Source organism: Phocoena phocoena, chromosome 1 (genome assembly GCF_963924675.1).
Source record: "Phocoena phocoena chromosome 1, mPhoPho1.1, whole genome shotgun sequence".
Taxonomy (NCBI): Eukaryota; Metazoa; Chordata; class Mammalia; order Artiodactyla; family Phocoenidae; genus Phocoena; species Phocoena phocoena.
In genome coordinates, this window is record NC_089219.1 from 22,104,463 (window position 1) to 22,124,814 (window position 20,352).

General features: G+C 41.9%; 1 protein-coding gene, 1 non-coding gene and 1 pseudogene across 2 annotated transcripts; 2 read left to right on the forward strand and 1 right to left on the reverse strand.

Moving 5' to 3' along the window:
- The first annotated feature begins 219 nt into the window (after positions 1-219).
- On the forward strand, positions 220-7,371 carry MED18 (mediator complex subunit 18). The gene is made up of 3 exons (XM_065891440.1): positions 220-374; positions 1,535-1,676; positions 6,454-7,371. The coding sequence occupies exons 2-3, from the start codon at positions 1,604-1,606 to the stop codon at positions 7,005-7,007; spliced, it is 627 nt and encodes a 208-aa protein (XP_065747512.1). The 5' UTR covers positions 220-374; positions 1,535-1,603; the 3' UTR covers positions 7,008-7,371.
- Positions 7,372-11,774: 4,403 nt separating this feature from the next.
- Positions 11,775-11,898, reverse strand: LOC136141028 (small nucleolar RNA SNORA40). The gene has a single exon (XR_010657697.1). It is a non-coding gene; the product is annotated as a small nucleolar RNA SNORA40 (small nucleolar RNA).
- Positions 11,899-16,076: 4,178 nt separating this feature from the next.
- LOC136122730 (protein TEX261 pseudogene) lies at positions 16,077-17,836 on the forward strand (annotated as a pseudogene).
- Positions 17,837-20,352: the final 2,516 nt, after the last annotated feature.

A 20,352-nucleotide genomic window follows, 5' to 3' on the forward strand; every position in this document is an offset into this window, starting at 1 on the left:
CACACCAGAAAGAAATAAATATTTTCCTGGAGGACGGCCTATGACGTCAAGGTTCCCTGTAACTCCCAGACGAACGTTCGAAATCAAGCCGGCAGCTTTTCTGAAGCATCGCAGTTTGCGCATGCGCTTCTGCTTGCCGGCCAGCAGAGGGGATTTTTGTGCCCTCTCGGCGCCCTTACGTCGCGGAGTGGTGGTGTTAGAGGTTTGAGCGGCGAAACCTTTTTTGCCGGAAGTGGGAAGAGGAGAGGGAAGTTTCGCCCTCTCCCAGGGTCTTCAAGTTTAGGGCTGTGGGCTAGTTGTCACTAAAAAGCTCAGAGGTGCTCTGGTGGATACAGTTCCTCGCTTTGCGAGAAGAGGCTAGAACGCGCGCTGAGGTGTGTGTGTTTTTTTGTTTTTTAATTTAATTTATTTATTTTTGGCTGCGCTGAGTCCTCATTGCTGCGCATGGGCTTCTCTCCGTTGCAGTGAGCAGGCTTCTAACTGCGGTGGCCCCTCCTTGCAGAGCACGGGCTCCAAGCGCTCGGGCCCCAGCAGTTGTGGCACACGGGCTCAGCAGCCGTGGCTTGTGGGCTCCAGAGCGCAGGCTTAGCAGCCGCGGCAAACGGGCCCAGTTGCTCCGCGGCATGCGGGACCCCCCCCGGACCCCTCGAACCCGCGTCCCCCGCATTGGCAGGCGGACCCCCAACCACTGCGCCACCAGGGAAGCCCTGAGGTGTGTTTTTGGTGTAAGTGGGCACGCGTTGATGCTGGCTTAAGAGGACCTAAACCATCAATTAAAAGAACTTCCGCTTGGCTAGCTTTAAAAGGCGTTTGATTCAGAGAGGTGGAACGCATAGATTTTAGTCTGGTCTAGGTTCTGCCACCGACCTACTGTGTGTCCTTGGGCTCCTCCCCAAGTCTCAATATCCTCATCTATAAATTGAGGGGTAGACAAGATTCTTTAAGTCACCTTTCAATCCGTCTATTTTTTTTTTTTTTTTTTGCGGTACGCGGGCCTCTCGCTGTTGTGGCCTCTCCCGTTGCGGAGCACAGGCTCCGGACGCGCAGGCTCAGCGGCCATGGCTCACGGGCCCAGCCGCTCCGCGGCATGTGGGATCTTCCCGGACCGGGACACGAACCCGCGTCCCCTGCATCGGCAGGCGGACTCTCAACCACTGCGCCACCAGGGAAGCCCTCAATCCGTCTATTATTGCAGGTCCATTTTGTCGTCTGAGCAACAAAGCCTTGGGGGTTAAATATCGTTGGCCCCGTTTTAGAAGGAAGACATTGAGTTCCAGAGTGAGAGACTTAGTTATTGCACAGAAAACGGTTAGAGATTTTAGACCTTGAGACTAAAAGGTTATGCTGTAACTCCATGATCAGGCCTCCTTTGTGTATTTCTGTATCATCAGTTCCTGAAACTGGCCTATAGCAGTTACTCAAAAAGTTTTGAATGGATGGATGAATGAATCTTTTCATGTTAAGGCCAATGACCCAAGCAGATCTGGTGTCTCTCCACCTCTCTGATGTATTAACAAGTATAACTCTTCTCCAGGTGTATCCTGTGTTTACTTGACGGGGGACTCCGAGTCCAGTTCTGTCGTTTTCAACTTAAACAGGTAACATGGAGGCACCTCCAGTCACCATGATGCCTGTCACCGGGGGCACCATTAACATGATGGAGTACCTGCTGCAGGGTGAGTGAACCAGGGAGCTTGTTTTCCTCTTTTCTGTTCGGCTTCCGCGGAGATGAGAAGCTGTTCTACAAAGGCAGCCTGCATAATTTCTGGCACCTTTTTTTTTTCAATTAACCCTTAATTATGGTCACAAATACATAACATTAAATTTACCATATTAAACATTTTTAAGCATACAGTTCAGTAGTGTTAAGTATTTCACATTGTTGTATAGCCGATCTCTAGAACTTTTTCATCTTGCAGAATTGAAATTCTATTCCCGTTAAACACTAATTCCTCCTTTCCCCTCCCTGCAGCCCTTGGCAACAGCCTTTCTACTTTCTGTTTCTAATTTTGACTACTTTAGATAACCTCATATGAGTGGAATCATTACAGTATTTGTCGTTTTATCACTGGCTGATTTCACTTAGTATAATGTCCTCCATGTTAACCCATATTGTAGCATGTGACAGGATCTCCTTTTTAAAGGCTGAATAATGTTCCATTGTATATATGTACCACATTTTCTTTATCCATTCATCTGTCAGACATTTGGGTTGCTTCCACCTCTTGGTTATCGTGGATAATGCTCAGTGAACATGGGTGTGCAAATATCTCTTCAAGATCCTGCTTCGAATTCTCTCAGATAAATACCCAGAAGTGAGATTAATGGATCATATGGTAATTCTATGATACTGTTAACTAGCTCCATTTTATAGATCAGGAAATAGAAGTGAAGTAACTTTCCCAGATGAGAAAACTCAAGACCCAGAGGGGATAATGATTTTCAGGACGTCATACAATGTTTAGTGCAAGAGTTTTTAGACTTTAATTCAGATCATCCATTTAGTAACTTACTGTGAACAAAATAGGGTTGTTAATTTTCACTCCTCAGGCTGCACCTCCTTCAGGCTTTCCCGTCTCAGTAAGTGCCACTGTCATTCACCAGTTGCTTGAGCCATGCATTCAGGAGTCAATGTCCATCTTTTACTTTACCCCCACGTGCAGTCCATTTCTAATCCTATTCATTTTACTTCCAAAATATGTATTAAATAAGTCTTTTCTCAACCTGCAGTACCACACCCTGGTTTATCATCCTTTGCCTGAACTATTTTAGTAACCCTGTACTTATTACATTGCTTCCACTTTTTTTTTTCATTGCTTCCACTTTTGATCGTCTTTCTCTTCTCACACAACAGCTAGTAGTCTTTTTTAAAAAATTGTTTTAGTATTAAAAATATTCAAACATAAAGAAAGTGGGGGCTTCCCTGGTGGCGCAGTGGTTGAGAGTCTGCCTGACGATGCAGGGGACACGGGTTCGTGCCCCAGTCCGGGAAGATCCCACGTGCCACGGAGTGGCTGGGCCTGTGAGCCATGGCCTCTGAGCCTGCGCCACCGGAGCCTGTGCACCGCAATGGGAGGGGCCATACAGTGGGAGGCCCGCATACTGCAAAAAAAAAAAAAACAAAAAAAAAAACACATAAAGAAAGTGGAGACTAATATAATGAACACTCCCTTTCTGTCATCCAGATTTCAGTTTCTGTCATTTTGCCATATTTGCTTTCTCTTTGTTCTTTTGCTGTTTTTAAAGACAGTTTCAGGGACTTCCCTGGCGGTCCAGTGGTTAAAACTCCGCGCTTCTACTTCAGGGGGTGCGGGTTTGACCCCTGGTTGGGGAACTAAGCTCCCACATGCCTTGCAGCCAAAAAATTTTTTTGAAAAAACAACAGTTTCAGATATAACATTTTACCCCAAAACATTTTCAGAATGCATCTCTAAAAAATAAAAAACAAGGATATTTTCCTTCATAACCCCAATACCATCATTATTATCTAAAAAATTAATAATGTATTTTTAATATCATCTAATATCTAGTCCATATTCAAAAGTTTCCCCCTATCTTGCCCTCAAAATGTGTTTTGTATCCAGGATATAATCATGTTTCATGCATTACATTTGATAACTGTGTCTCTTAAGCCTCTTTTAACTTGGACCAGTCTCCCCTCATTCCCACTTTTTTTCCCATGACCACGTCTTGTTGAAGAGTCTATACCAGTTTTCCTGGAATGATCTTTTTAAAATGTAAATCCAGTCATCTCTTTCCCTGTTGTATGGAGAATAAAATGTGGAGCTAATAGCTTCCCAATGGCCTTAGAATAGAATACAGCCTTTAGCATGAGCTGTACATAAGACCTGTGTGCTTTGGCCCATCCCAAATCCTCAGTTCATTATCATCTTCCATCTTGCTTACCGCACTTCAGCCACACTGATATCCCTTCATTTCTCTGAATTCCCCAGGCCCTTTCCTGGGCCTTTGCATTGTTTCCTCTGCCCTTATACTTTGTTCCAGCCCTTCAAATAGCCATTTTATCTTTATCCCTTAGTCCTCAGCTCAGTTGTTCTTCCCTTTGAGAGACCTTCTCTGACTACTCCAAGCCCTCAGAGAGGTCTCCTCTTCTCCACCCCCATCAGTTCCTCTCTCCCATCTCCCTTTTATTTCCCTGTATTTCTGTTTAATTGTTTACTTATTTATTTTTTGTTTCCCCCACTAAACTGTAATCTCTGTGAGGGCTGGACCCCCTACTTCCTAGCGTGATGCCTGGCACAGTATTCAGTAAGTATGTGTTGAAGGAACCAGCACTTACAAAGCTCCTTAAATGTTTGAAGTATGAAAAAACACATGTCTGACACTGTCCTGAATGTAGGACACAACGTATCCAATGTAGGACCCATTCCTTGCTCCCATCGTCATCTGTCCTATGATCACAGGGACCTGATCTGTTGCTTTCCCTCCAACACTACCCATTTCCAAAAACGTAGTCATTTGAGTCCCACTGTCAATATTTACCATAGTTACAGTAGTATATTTTTATTTACTTTAACAGATTTAGCCAATTAATGAATATGTTCCTAGCATTGGAGTAAGTATCAGCAGTAGAGGAAGAAAGGTGTTAAAAAGTCAATACATAATTGATATATTGAAATATGACTAAAAAATTGAGGTGCTAATGCTAAAAAGTAAAGCAGGGAAGTGGAAAGAGATTGGAAGGAGATAATGCTATTTTATTTAGAGCAATGAGAAAAGAGATCTCTGATAAAGTGACATTTGAGCAAAGATCTGAACAAAGTGATGGGGTGAGATATGCAGGTGTCTGAGAGAAGAACGTTCTAAACGTAGGGACTAAGGGAAGGGTCTCTGAAGAGCAATACATTGTCAAACACTTGGCATTTTTAGGAAACAGCAGGAAAATCACTGTGGTTGGAGAGAGTGATCTGGGAGATAGTAGAAGGAAATAATCAACATCAGGTAGCAGAGACCACAATTTATAGGGCCTTGTAGACCGTGGTAAAGAATTTGGGATTTATTCTGAGTGACATGGGAAGCCATTGGAGGGTTCTGAGCAGAGAAGTGTCATTATCTGCCTTATGTCCTAAAAACCAGCTGGCTGTTGTATGGAGGAGAGAAGAAAAAAGCAAGGATAGAAGCGGGGTACTGCAAAGACCAAGCAAGAAATGATGGAGACTTGGACTAGGTGGAAATGATTGAGTAAACTGGATTCTGCATATATTTTAAAAATGCAGAGCGGATGTAGGATGTGAGAGAAAGAAAGGAGTCAAAGCTGATTATGTGGTTTTTGGTTGGGCAGCTGGAAGCAGAGAGTTGCCATTTACTATGATGGGGAAAACTGCAGGAGGAGTAAGATTGTGGAGGAAAAATCAACAGGTTGATATTGAACATGTTAAGATGAAGATGTCTTAGGCATCCGAGTGGAGAAGTTAGGTAGACGGTTGGATGTATGAGTCTGTAGTTCATGAGATATAAATTTGGTAGTCCTCAGGGCATAAATGATACTTAAAACCATAGGGCTGGGCTTCTCTGGTGGTGCAGTGGTTGAGAGCCGCCTGCCGATGCAGGGGACACGGGTTCGTGCCCCGGTCCGGGAAGATCTCACATGCCGCAGAGCAGCTGCGCCCGTGAGCCATGGCCGCTGAGCCTGCGCGTCCGGAGCCTGTGCTCCGCAACGGGAGAGGCCACAACAGTGAGAGGCCCGCGTATCGCAAAAAAAACCCAAAAAAAACAAACAAAAAAACCCCATAGGGCTGACTTAGGTCACTGAGGGAGGAAGAGATTTTTGATAGAGACAAAGACCAGAATTGAGTCCTAGGATCCTCCAATATTTTGGGAAGATGAAGACCCAGCAGAGATGACTTAAAAGGAATGGTCAGTGAATTAGGTGAAGAACCAAGAGAGATTTGTGTCCCAGAGGCCAAGGGAAGAATAGATTTCAAAATGGGTATAATATAACAACCATGTGAAATGCTGCCAGGAGGAAGAATAAGATGAGAACAAAGGACAGTGTATTTCTCTGAAGCAGTTCATTCTCTTTTACTTAAATATATTACCTAAAAAGGAAATGTTATATTTTTTCTATCAATGGAAAACTTTTGTTTTCTGAGACTAGAAAATAATTTTTAAAATAAATGACAAAACAGTATTATTTTTCTAGGTAGATACTGTTGCCTGTTAAGGCCCAAAGCCCGCTTGAGGTTAGCATTGTTAGAGAAGCCCTAACTATTCTAGTACCAAATAAGACAATGCAAAAAATTAAAAAGGGATTAACTTGTTATATAATATCTTGGCAGTATAACCCCTCTAAAATCTCATATATTGGGCCTGTGCTTTACAAAACACTGCACTAAACTGTTCTGATTTTTCATTTAATTTTTTTCAATCTTTTGCTATTTCCATTACCCAGAATGAAAGATGGGACTCAATGGTACTTTTTTCCTTCTTCAGGAAGCGTTTTAGATCACAGCTTGGAAAGCCTCATCCACCGCCTTCGTGGTTTGTGTGACAACATGGAACCTGAGACTTTCCTTGACCATGAGATGGTATTCCTCCTTAAGGGCCAGCAGGCCAGTCCGTTTGTTCTAAGGGCTCGACGCTCTATGGATAGGGCAGGGGCACCCTGGCACCTGCGCTACCTGGGACAGCCAGAAATGGGAGACAAGAACCGCCATGCCCTGGTGCGTAACTGCGTGGACATTGCAACATCTGAGAACCTTACTGACTTCCTGATGGAAATGGGCTTCCGCATGGACCATGAGTTTGTTGCCAGGGGACACCTGTTCCGTAAGGGCATCATGAAGATCGTGGTGTACAAGATCTTCCGCATCTTGACACCAGGGAACACAGACAACACTGAGGCCTTGTCACTCTCCTACCTTGTGGAACTAAGTGTTGTTGCACCAGCTGGGCAGGACGTGGTGTCTGATGACATGAGGAACTTTGCAGAGCAGCTGAAACCTCTGGTTCACCTAGAGAAAATAGACCCCAAAAGGCTCATGTGACAAGGCAGTCTGTCCACCACTGGGGCTTGTCCTCAGCTGTTACAAAAAAAGAAGATGTTATAATTGCCCTATTTCACCACTGCTAGCCAGGCATTCTTCCCTCAGGAAGGAGGACAATGAGAACTTAGTTGGTTCTTTGCACTGTTTTCCTCATATGGCCAGTTCACTTTTGTGACAGCCTTTCTAAATTAAAGGCTAAGGATGACATGGAGAATCTAGATAATCCCTCTGCATAAAGAGGGGAAACTGGAATAAAATAGCTTTGGGGAATAAAAATCTTTTAATTGTTTTGCCATTTGTGTGTAAGGTTTGTAAAACAGAGACTGAGTTTGTATTGTGCAGTAATAAAGGCTATAAAGAGAAATGTCTATCATTCTGATTCTTTACCCCATTACCCTGCTAATTTGGGATAGACTCATCAACTGGAGCAAAAATATGACAGTTTTTTGTTTTAATTTTGATAGAGGTGATAGTTTACCTTTCATAAAAGTAGCACATGGGCTTCCCTGGTGGCGCAGTGGTTGAGAGTCCGCCTGCCGATGCGGGGGACATGGGTTCGTGCCCCGGTCCGGGAAGATCCCACATGCCATGGAGCGGCTGGGCCCGTGAGCCATGGCCGCTGAGCCTATGCGTCCGGAGCCTGTGCTCCGCAACGGGAAAGGCCCGCGTACCACAAAAGAAAAAAAAAAAAGTAGCACATATTTGTTATTGAAAAAAATTTTAATTCTGACAAAAATAAGAAAAACCTGTAATCCTGTTATTCAAAGAGGTATACTATTTGTTTTGTTTTATATCCTTCTAGTCTTTATTTTTGGAAATTTATGTATATGAGATATATTTATTTTAGAAAAATATTGTATATATACTGGTTTGTAATCTCCTTTTTTTGTTTAATTTATCATTAACATCTTTCCAGGACATTAGGCATCTGAGACAATGTTTTTCTGGGGGTTTTAAAAATTAATTAATTAATTATTTGGTTGCTCCTGGTCTTAATTTCAGCAGGCGTGTTACTTAGTCGCAGTTCCAGGGCTCCTTAGTTGCGGCACGTGGGCTCCTTAGTTGCAGCAGGCGGGCTCCTTAGTTGTGGCATGTGAACTCTTAGTTGCGGCATGCATGTGGGATCTAGTTCCCTGACCAGGGATTGAACCTGGGCCCCTTGCATTGGGAACATGGAGTTTTATCTGCTGTGCCACCGGGGAAGTCCCTCTTCTGTTAAAAAAAACTTTTTTTTCTTATTATTATGTGTCAGCGCTATCCTAAGTGCTTTAGGTATGTTTACTAATTTAATCCTCGCAACAGACCCATTTTTTACAGGGAAACTGAGGTACAGAGAGAGTAATTAGCTTTCCCTGAGCTATACAGCTACAAATTAGCAGAGCTTGTATTTAAATACTGATAATTGTAACTGCTATTTGTATCCTATCATTTGGATTTTCCGTAACTTAATTGATTCCCCTACTTTGGGAATTTTAGTTTGATCCCAATTTTTTGCTTTTATAAACTGTCCTGTGATGCTAGTGTTTTTAATTAAATTTCTGTTGTCATCCATGATGATTCTTCAGGATAAATTCTAGGGAACTGCTGAGTCAAAGAGTGTGCCTTGTTTTAAGTCTTCCACTATGCATTGCCAGATGCCTTCCAGAAATGTCCCAGTTTTCACTCCTACCAGTTTTCCAACACAGTTGCCAAAGGTGGGTGTGACGGTGAAAACTTATTTTTCCCATTTGATGATAAATGGTGACTGGTTTTAATTTTCTTTTAAAAATACTCATCAATTAGGTTTAAAATTTTATATGTTTATTGGACATTTTTTTCTTATGTGAATTCCCTTTTCTTCATTGTTTGTCTTTATTAATTTGTAAACAGCTTTTATATAATTTCCCATTTATCATTTGACTTCTAATGGATTTTTTAAAATAACAGTTCTGAGTGGGATAAATGTTGATCATTTTAATACTTATAGAGTTTTGTTTTTTTTTTAATTTTTGGCTGCGTTGGGTCTTCGTTGCTGCATGCGGGCTTTCTCTAGTTGCGGCGAGTGGGGGCTACTCTTCGTTGCGGTGCACGGGCTTCTCATTTCGGAGCATGGGCTCTAGGCACACGAGCTTCAGTAGTTGTGGCACGCAGGCTCAGTAGTTGTGGCTCGAGGGCTCTAGAGCACAGTCTCAGTAGTTGTGGCCCACGGGCTTAGTTGCTCTGCGGCAACTGGGATCTTCCCGGACCAGGGCTTGAACCCGTGTCCCCTGCATTGGCAGGTGGATTCTAAACCACTGTGCCACCAGGGAAGCCCACGTATAGGGTTTGGCCTTTTAAAAATTGTTGGTCACTCAAAATTTTCATTTTCTTCTGGAACCTCCACTGAGATAATACCCCAGTTGAGGTATTACATTGGATAGATCATAATTCTCTTTGGACCTCGGTTTGCCACTCAAAAGATCATATGAATACTCTGTTAAGAGGTTTTGGGCAAGTAACAGAAAACCTATCCAAAGCTGCCTTAAACTGTAAGGATGGTGTTATCTCATTTAAGGGTAAGTTCAAAGATAGGGTAGCTTCCAAGTTGGTTAGCTGGTTATTTCTCTGGCTCTGGGATCCTTTTCTTGGCTTTCCCTTGCATATTTTCAAGATAGCTTTTACCCCCTTCAGTTGCAAATTTCATGAGTAAGTCTTGTTCCTCCTTTCATAGCATATTAGCAGGATGATTCAAGTAAGGCCCCTTTCTTATTTTGTAGTCTTCCACTTTATTCCTAAACTCTACTCTCATTCTATCCTATAGGCACCCATTCTGATCTGTTCAATGTATGTCTGTCATGCTTGTCTTGTAAAATATGTAGAGTATGTTCAATCCACATAAATGATATTATGCCATAAATGTTCCATTTTGGGACTTCCCTGCTGGCTCAGCAGTTAATCTGCCTGCCAGTGCACGGGACACTTGTTCAAGCCCTGGTCGGGGAAGATCCCACATGCTGTGAAGCAACTAAGCCCGCAAGCCACAACTACTGAGCCTGTGTGCCACAACTACCGAAGCCCGTGCACCTAGAGCCGATGCTCCACAACAAGAGAAGCCACGGCAATGAGAAGCCCATGCACCACAACAAAGAGTAGCCCTTGCTCGCCGCAACGAGAGAAAGCCCGCGCACAGCAACAAAGACCCAACGCAGCCAAAAATAAATAAATAAATGTTTTTCTTACTTTTTAAAATTATTATTGCTTTTGTGATATTCTCTTATTGCTATATGTAAACCTAACTTACAACTTTGAACTTGCATATGCTTTCATGTTAACAGTAATATTAGTACTTAAATAGTGCTTAACTCTGTTTCAGATGGTTTAAATGTTTTAACTCATACTTCTCCCAACAACCCTATGAGGTAGATATTATTACTCCCATTTTGTAGATAAGAATGAAGCCTTGGGGCTTCCCTGGTGGCGCAGTGGTTGAGAGTCCGCCTGCCGATGCAGAGGACACGGGTTCGTGCCCCGGTCTGGGAGGATCCCACATGCTGCGGAGCGGCTGGGCCCGTGAGCCATGGCCGCTGCACCTGCGCGTCTGGAGCCTGTGCTCCGCAACGGGAGAGGCCACAACAGTGAGAGGCCCGCGTACCGAAAAAAACAAAAAAAAAGGAATGCGCAGATTACTCAAATTTTTACTTCTATTGTAAGTGGTGGAGCCTGAACTTCAACTCCAGCGGCCTAGCTCCAGGTACATAACCACTGTTCATCCACCATGTTTTACTCATTCACTCTTTTGATGATAGAACTCTAGATTGCCTTCAACTCTCGATTACTATTAAAAATTCAAAAATAGGGACTTCCTTGGCGGTCCAGTGTTTAAGACTCCACGCTTCCACTGCAGGGGGCATGGGTTCGATCCCTGGTCCGAGAACTAAGGATCCCGCATGCCATGCTGCACAGCGGCAAAAAAAAAAAGCAAAAATAAGCAAGTTTGTATACTGACGTGAATATTCCTCTGAACTATGCAATTGGGCATGCTCAATTTGCCAAAAATGGCCAGGTTACTTTTCAGAATGGCTGTGCTAATTCCTATCACCAATACACAGGAACTCATAACCGCCAATCTTTAGTGTTAGCATCTTTCTCATTTTTTCCAGTTTTCTTTTTCTTTTTTTATGTTTTTATATATGGCAAATTATTTAAGTCAATAAATTTTTAAGGAATTTCACATGTTCTGATTCCTTCCACTGCCGATCACCTTAGTTCCTCCAGTGTCTGAGTCATACTCTTCAAGATAGCCCTTTCAAAAAGAATTTTTCCTCAGTCCACAGTTGTCATGTCAGTCAGTCAGTCTCCCATTCTTTTAGTTGGGCTTCTTTGATCTCCGATGGAATATGGACATACTTCAAAATTCCCCACCTGTGATCTTTGGGATCCAATTTCCTCAAGCAATTTACTTTTGGACCATGTTTAGGGTCAGAGGAAATGGATCTGCTTGCTTCTGAATTTTAGACACCCTCTAAACATGCATTAAGTTCAAATCGTATTCACTCCTAAGCTATCATAGCTTAGAACAGTACAGATCGTTGGGATATGCCAATACCTTTTTAAAGTCCAGACACTGTGTTCTCAAGATAAAAACCTAAAAAAGGAAGTCATCTTTGTTTCATGTCAACATTAGAGTACTAAATCAGCGTAGCTGATAATTTCCCACATATCTTAAGCTTTTAAATTATCAATTCTATAGTCCTGGAAGCAACCTTTGTGTTTATCAATACCCCCACCGCTTGAATCTGTTTCAGGTACCATGTTCCTTCTTATCTCTATCAAAATTCATACTGAACAATGAGTTCTATGTTGCAAAAGAGGATTTATTTTTGCACCCATCTATAAGTCTGTCTACAGATTAACAAAAACAAACATAAGTACTATTAATTTTTGCCAGTCTGGTGGAAGTAAAGTGGCAGCTCTTGGCTGTCTTGATTTGCATTTCTCTGATTATAATTAAATTTGAGCCTTTTTTTTCTTTTTTGTTTTTTTTGTATGCTTAGTATGTGAAACTAAGGTATTTATATATCCTTTGCTTATTTTCCTATTTGATTTCCTGTCTTGTTGATTTGTAGGAATTCTTTGTATATTCTAGACCTTCTTTTATTTGTTTTAAACACTGCAAATACTTTCTCCCAGTGCCTAGTTATATCCTTTGCCTACTTTTTAAAAATTTGATTTCCTGTCTTCTTAGTTTGTAGGAATTGTGTGTATATTCTAGACATTATTCCGTGTTTGTTTTAAACATTGCAAATACCTTCTCCCAGTCTGCAACCTTCGTGTTAACTCTGTGATGTCATTAATTAAGCAGATGTCCTAAATTTTGACCTTAGAATTTGGAGTCTTGTTTAGGAAGTCTTTATTTACACCTGGGTAACAGATTTTCCTGCATTTTCTAATATTAGCTTTATAGTTTTAACTTTCACATTTATGTCTTTAATCCATCTGGAGTCCACTTTTAACATAGTTTCAAGTAAAAATTCAGCTTTTTTCTCTATAGAGTGAATTTGTTTTTCTATAACTGTCAGAAAAACAATCTTTCCAGTGTTTTGTGATGCCACCTTTATCACATATTAAGTTCCCATGTATATACTTTATTTATAAGCTCTCCATTCTATTCCATTGATCCTTTTATTTGTTTCAGTGCCAGCAACACAATATTTTTATTACTGTGGCTTCGTGGTAGAGCCAGTTCTACCAGTAGGGCAGGTCTCCCTACTTTTATTTCCCTCTGAAAATAGACTTAGCTTTCATAGAACTTTATTCTTTCATATTCATTTTAGAGTGGGTTTTAGTTTCTCAGCGTTACTACTGGAATTTTTATTGGAATTTCATTGAACACATATAGATTAATCTGGGGGAGAACTGACATCTTCGCATGGAACACTCCCTCACCAGAATTCAATGGGGCAGGCTTCCTTCACCTCTTACAGGTCTTTGCTGAAACATCAGGAAAGCCTTCCCTGACCATCCTAAATTAAGTAGCACCCTCACTCCTCATCACTCTTTCTTTCTCTTATTTAATCTTTTTCATAGCATTTATTACTATCCAACTTAAGATTATTTAATCACTGCTTCTCTGCTAAAGATGTAAGATTCGTGAGGATAGGTGCCCTGTTTTGTTCTCTGCTACACCCCTAGCACCCAGAACAATGCCTGGCGTATGGTGGCCACTCTGAATATTTGTTAAACAAATGAATAAAATCTTTACACTCCTGAAGTTATCTGAATTATGACATTTATTCAGGCCTTCTAATGTCCCTGAATGGAGTTTAGTTTTTTTTCCTTGATAAACTTCTTAGGCATTGCTTTGTGGTAAGGGAAGTTTGCCTGCCGTTCCAGTAAACAATAAATGTTGCCTGCCATCAAGGCATCAGGCACTACAGCCACCTCCCCACACCCACAACAGTGTACCCTGAGGAGAATTCAGCATAGAGGAAAATAGGAAATATTCTGTGCTCTGGATACTGGCCCTAGAGAGTTAAGCTGCATATCTAAGGAAAAATTTCAGTGAGCCCAGAATCTCGCATCTTCCCATATGTAGAAAAGCTCTAAAATCACTAACTTGAGATGTTTGTCTTTTGTGATTAGCAGTAATCTTTTGATGTTCGTCTACATGGTTTTTCAGCAAAAACTCTCCTATATATCCTGGCTCCTCCCTTACCTCTTCGGAGTAGTTCCTCAGAGCTATCTGAGAGGCTGTCTCCCAGGCTCTAGTCCTCAGGTCCCGAATAAAACTTAACTTGCAACTTTTAGGTCGTGAGTTTTTCTTCAGTCCACAGTTTTTAGGCCAATTACTATAGACCAGGAGTTGGCAAACTACACCTGGGCATGTCAGCCTGTGCTCTGGTTTTGTAAATAAAATTTTATTGGATCATCCACATTCATTCATTTAATACTGTCTATGGCTGCTTTCGTTCAACAGTGACAGAGTTGAATGGCTGCGACAGAGACCACATGACCTGCCAAACAGACACTATTTACTGTTTGCTCTTTACAGAAAGAGTTTGCAGATATTTGCTATAGACTTTAGTTGCTACTGTAGATTGTGTTATATTTTTTACTACATTTTTAAGGTGGTTATTCCTAATAGAGAAGAACACTATTGAATTTTGTAAGATGATTTCTATTCTTGCAAACTTGACAGTAACTCTTTTATAGTTCTGATAGTTTGCCTGTTGATTATATTGTGTTTTCCATATAGACTATCATATCATTGGCAAGAATGGCAAGCAAAAGGGTACATACATCTTTCACTTTCTCTCATCTAAAAGAATTGGCCAGACTCTCCGAGACTCTAGATAACACTAATAATAAGCATCCACGACTGAGTCCTGACCTTAATGCTACTGCATCAAGTTTCTCTACGTATGAAAAAAATCATAATTTTTACCCTTTGGTCCATCAATGTGGTGAATTATATTGAGAGATTTTCTGCTGTTGGGCCACCCTAGTACTCCTGGGATAACTCCTATGCATCATGATTTTATCCTTTAAATGCCCTGTTGGATTTGAGTACCTATTATTTTGTTTAGGGTTTTTGCTCTGTGGACTACCTTGATTGCCATCCAGAGATCTATGCAATGTGACTACTCCCTATTTTTCCAACCTCTCTGCTGGAACTACAAGCTAAGCATTATGCTAGACACTGGGTTACAGCACAGGCTAAGATACAGTCCCTGTCTTTAATAACTCCCATTATAATGGCAGAAACAGACATTTATACAGTTTGTGTAGTCACCAAAGGTATGCAAACAAAGGGCTCCTTCCCAAAACAAATGAATCTTTAGCACTGAACAAGAAGGTCTGCTTCCTTTTTCTTGGATGTAACTCAATACTCTTGCTTATGTATTATCTTCCTTAATACCCTTTCACTTTTGCCTTTTCCACTCATCTCTGGCTGTGTGACACCTACACAACCAAAAAGCAAGATCAAATAATGGAAAGCATGTAACACAGTGCTTAAGGGCTCAGATTTGAGAGACAAATAGGTTCCAGTTCTAGCTATGCCATTTACTAGCTATGTGACCTTGGACATACGCAGCACCTTCCAGAGACTCCATTTCCTCGTCTGTCAAATTTAGAATAATAATAATACATTCACAAAGAGGATAATGAACAGACCTTTGTGAAGGCTTTCAACACAGGGCCTGACAAACCGCCAGGATTTTCCCTTTCTATCCTTCTGTGATCGTTCCTGGAACACAAGAAGGTCACGAAGTCTCTTTCCTGTGACTTCTGAAATTTGATGGTAGCTAAGTAGCATCACTTGTTTTACATTTCATCATGTTCCCTATACAGTAATTCTTTGTATATCTTGGCTTCTAGTGCTACTATTTAAGAGCTATTTGTATATTGGGCAAGTTATTTAAACTCTCAGAATATCTATTTTCTCATCTATAAAACAAGCATAATTACAAGAGTATTTCATAGAGTTGTCATATGAGTTAAATGATCAATATGCATAAAGGCCTAGCACAGTGCTTGGCACATAAGTGCTTAACACTTGATAGCTGTTTTCAATTTTAGTATTATTAATAAGGCTATATGCTTCTTAAGGGGAGAAATTGTGTTTTGTAATATAGCATAATGGCTAAGAGCACAGACTCTGGAGTCTTCAGTTCAAATCTGAACACTACAGGTATGTTGCTCAAGCTGCGTAAATCTCTCTAGGCCTCAGTCTTCTTATCTGCAAAATGGGGATGATTAAAAAAACACACACAACAGTTCCTGGAGGTTGTTGTAGAGATTAAAGGAGATAATACACTTACTTGGCATTTAGCAGAGTGCCTGACATAAATACTGATTTATTGAGCAATTATTGTGTGCCAGGTTATGTGCTAAATGTTTTATTTAGCCTTGTTCTAAATATTTTTTTCTGTGAACCCCGTAACCCCTGCTTAGTACTACTCATGTACTAACCTTTCAAATATTTATTGAATGAATGAGTGAGTGAATTAGTGAATGCTGACTTGTAGACCATAAGAATCTTGCCTGCATTAGCCGGTTTGTCCCAGGTTAACACTCCTCATTCCTCTGCGATGAGTTAGTGTATAAGCCATGAGGTTCAGCATCTGTAAAAAGCAGCAGAGCATGGAAAGGGGGTAGATTTTAGACTGACTCTTTTACTCTAGAGAAATCACTCATCCTTTTGTGCTTGGATTTATTTCTCAGAACTGGTAAAATGAATTATAAAATGTTGCTGTAGGCAAAAGTGATAAAATTTACATTTAAGGTCATGGAGAACATAGAGAAAGGAACACCTCTTTGGAGGAAATAAAAATCAATGCGACTGTTCTTGAGGGCAGTTAGCCTAAGGAAATAATTAAGGATTGTGCACAAAGGTATAGTATAAGGCATCTTATACTACATCACCATCTTAGTGATGTGTATAAATCAAAACATGGAAATAATCTAGATGTCTCATATAGGGAAGTGGAATAATTAAATGATACTTCATCCACAAAATGGCTGCATGGATATCGTGCAGCCATTTAAAAAAAAAGAAAATGTGTGGAAAATGAATTTAGCAACATGGAAAAATGTGCCAGTTCGTTAACTTATTGACTTTGTGACCTTAGGCAAATTACTTCTCTGCTTCAGTCTCATCATTAAATGGGAGGACTAATATTGCCTTCCTTATAGAATTATCATGAGGACTAAATGAATTATGACATGTAAAACTACTTGGGGGCTTCCCTCGTGGCACAGTGGTTGAGAGTCCGCCTGCCGATGCAGGGGACGCAGGTTCGTGCCCCGGTCTGGGAGGATCCCACATGCTGCGGAACGGCTGAGCCCGTGAGCCATGGCCGCTAAGCCTGTGCTTCCGGAGCCTATGCTCCGCAACGGGAGAGGCCACAACAGTGAAAGGCCTGCGTACCGCAAAAAAAAAAAAAAAAAAAAAAAAACTACTTGGAATTGTACCTGACCCTGACCCATAGTAAACATTATGTAGATATGAGCTATAATTATTATGTGGGGGAAAAAAAAGTTTAAAAACAACGTGTATGGTGTGCTATATATATATATATATATATATATATATATATACATATATTTTTTTTTTTTAATGTATTTTTTTTCCCCACACCTTGCAGGATCTTAGTTCCCCAACCGGGTATCGAAACTGTGTCCCGGGGGCGGGAACGCGGCGGCTCCGTGTCGCCGGAGCCCGAGCGCGCAGGCCCGTCCTGGCTGTCGGGGGCGGGCAGCCGGGGCGATGGCACCGCGTGGTTCATGTATGTGCTGAGCTGGCTGTCGCTCTTCATCCAGGTGCCTTCATCACGCTGGCCATCGCAGCCGGACTCTATTACCTGGCAGAATTGCTAGAAGAATACGCGGTGGCCACCAGCAGGATCATAGAATATAGGGTCTGGTTCTCCACAGCTGTGCTGACTGGCCTCTACGTTTTTGAGCCCTTGCCCACCTACATGATTGGCGTGGGCCTCTTCCTGGTCTACCTGTTCTACTTTGGCCTCCTCCAGACCTTCCCCTTCATCATGCTCACCTCGCCTAACTTCATCCTGTCCTGTGGGCTAGTGGTGGTGAATCATTACCCAGCGTTTCAGTTTTTTGCAGAGGAATGTTATCCTTTCTCAGAGGTCCTGGCCTATTTCACTTTCTATCTGTGGATAATCCCGTTTGCGTTCTTTGTGTCACCGTCGGCTGGGGAGAACGTCCTGCCTGCCACCATTTAGCCTGGAGATGATGTGGTCTCCAATCACTTCACCAAAGGCAAGCGGGGCAAACGCTCAGAGATCCTGGTTGTCTTCTCCTTCATCAAAGGGGCCATTCTACCCAGTCGGCAGAAGATATACTGACCTTCTGCAGAGGGGATGCTGGGGCAAGATCAGGACAGTCAGGCCTCTGGGCCTCTGCACTGGGTGGGGGCCAGGAGCTGGAAGGCACCTTTCCCCAGCCCTGACCCTCCTTCCCTCAACTCCCCCAGAAGCCCCCATCCCTACCGTCCTCAGGAGGCTCAACTTGGCTCAGATCTGATGCTGCCAGAGGCTGAGACCTCAGAGGGCGCCAGGGAAGATGTGGTGCCTGCTTAGCCAGGAGGCCATGGTCCACCTGGGTGTGCAGAAGCTGAGCTCCTGTGGCCCTCCCGCCCCCTCTTGTGATGGGTCAGGAGTTCTGGCTCAGCCAGGGCAGGCAGGGCAGGGGCTGTGAAGCTGGAGAGCAGACAGGGATAATTGCTATGGGCAGATGGCAATGGGGAGGGGCCGTGGCTTAGCCCTTGCAAGAGAAAGTTTTTGCTGTTGAACTGTGATTTCTGTCCAAGTGCTGATTCCCCTTTGAATAGATTCTAGGTGGCCCTGTTTGCCTTAATACCCTGAAAAAAAAAAAAGAAAAGAAACTGTGTCCCCTGCAGTGGAAGCATGGAGTCCTAACCACTGGACCACCAGGGAATTCCCTGGTGTGCTATTTTTTATAAAACATGTTCTATAGAGAAAATGGTGTGAGGGTAAATACTTCAAAATGTTAATGGTCTTTGTTTGGTGTTGGAAATAAGCTGTAGTTTTTATTGTTTCTGCCTGTCTTTTTTTTTTTAATGATGAATGTATATTTCTTATGTAACTGAAAAGTAATAATAGTTTAAAAAAACAGTAAGAGATGATTGCTTTCATAGGGTAGTAATGGGTATCTGGAATTTTCTACCCTGTCTGTGCTCTGCTTTTTTTTTTTTTATTTGTGGCTGCATTGGGTCTTTGTTGCTGCGTGGGCTTTTCTCTGGTTGCGGCCAGCAGGGGGTCTACTCTTCCTTGCGGTGCGCGGGCTTCTCATTGCAGTGGCTTCCCTTGTGGAGCACTAGCTCTAAGCATGCGGGCTCAGTAGTTGTGGCACTCAGGCTCAGTAGTTGTGGCTCGCAAGCTCAGTAGTTGTGGTGCACGGGCTTAATTGCTCCACAGTATGTGGGATCTTCCGGGACCAGGGCTTGAACCCATGTCCCCTGCATTGGCAGATGGATTCTTAACCACTGCACCACCAGGGAAGCCCCAAACCACTTGACTTTAAAATTGGTTCATATGAAATATTTTTCTAGCTCCTAAGTTATTAAAATTGTGATACCAAGTTCTTGTTTTAGATGCAGTGAAATGGGTATTCTACTGTTTCCTTAGCATTATAAATTAGTGAAAACCTACCGGAAAACAATTTGGAAGTAACTATCAAGAACCATCAAATCCTCATACCCTTTGATCCAACATTCCCACTTCTGGTAATCCAGGCTGAGGAAATAAGCAAAAATTTGAGGAAAAGTACATATATTTCATAATAAAACACTTAAAACAACCTAAATGTTCAGCAAAAGAGAAGTGGTTAAGTAAATTCTGCCATATCCATTTGATGAAATATTATGCAGCCATTAAAAATATTATCATGAGGACTCTACAGCAACATGAAAATATGCTTATGACATAATTTAAATTAGGTTAGCATGTTACAAATGATATGTACACTATTACTACTATTTTTAAAAATGTATATTAAGGAAAGATAAGGAAAATGCACCAAAATGATAGCAGTTGTATTGTAAGCTATGGGTAATTTTCTTTTTTGTTTTAGTAGTCTAATTGGACTTTTTAAAAAATTATTTATTCAATTAATTATTTTATTTTATTTTTGGCTGCGTTGGGTCTTCGTTGCAGTGTGCGGGCTCCTCATTGTGGTGGCTTCTCTTGTTGCGGAGCACAGGCTCTAGGCGTGCGGGCTTCAGTAGTTGCGACTCATGGGCTCAGTGGTTGTGGCTCATGGGCTCTAGAGCATAGGCTCAGTAGTTGTGGTGCACAGGCTTAGTTGCTCCGTGGCATGTGGGATCTTCCCGGACCGGGGCTCGAACCCGTGTCCCCTGCATTGGCAGGCAGATTCTTAACCACTGTGCCACCGGGGAAGCCCTAATTGGACTTTATTGCTTTTATCTTTTAAAAATTAGTTTATTTTAAATGGATAAAATCCTTGGGAATTCCCTGGCAGTCCAGTGGTTAGGACTCCACACTTTCACTGCTGAGGGCACGGGTTCAGTACCTGGTGGGGGAGCTAAGATCCCGCAAGCCACACTGCCAAAAATAAAATAAAAGGATAAAATCCATGTAAAAGCTATATAAGAAAGTTAGTCTTACTTCATCTTCCCCTGTACCCTATTTATTCATCAACTTCTGATTATTTCAAACATTGAATTTATCTTTACAGAAGATGAAGATTTCCTACTGATGAGGATATTTAGAAGAATGTGTCATAGACCCTGAAGAAATTTCTAAATTGAGTACCCCAAAAATGTTCTGGAGAGTGGAAGCATCCTTGGAATAAGTGCACTGCCTCCAAGGTAATGACAACT

What these genes read in the sequence shown, in the direction of transcription:
- MED18 (XM_065891440.1), top strand. Translation starts at nt 1,604, where the DNA reads ATGGAGGCACCTCCAGTCACCATGATGCCTGTCACCGGGGGCACCATT. An exon ending in GATGGAGTACCTGCTGCAGG is followed by an intron (nt 1,677 to 6,453) that starts GTGAGTGAACCA and finishes TTCCTTCTTCAG; the next exon opens with GAAGCGTTTTAGATCACAGC.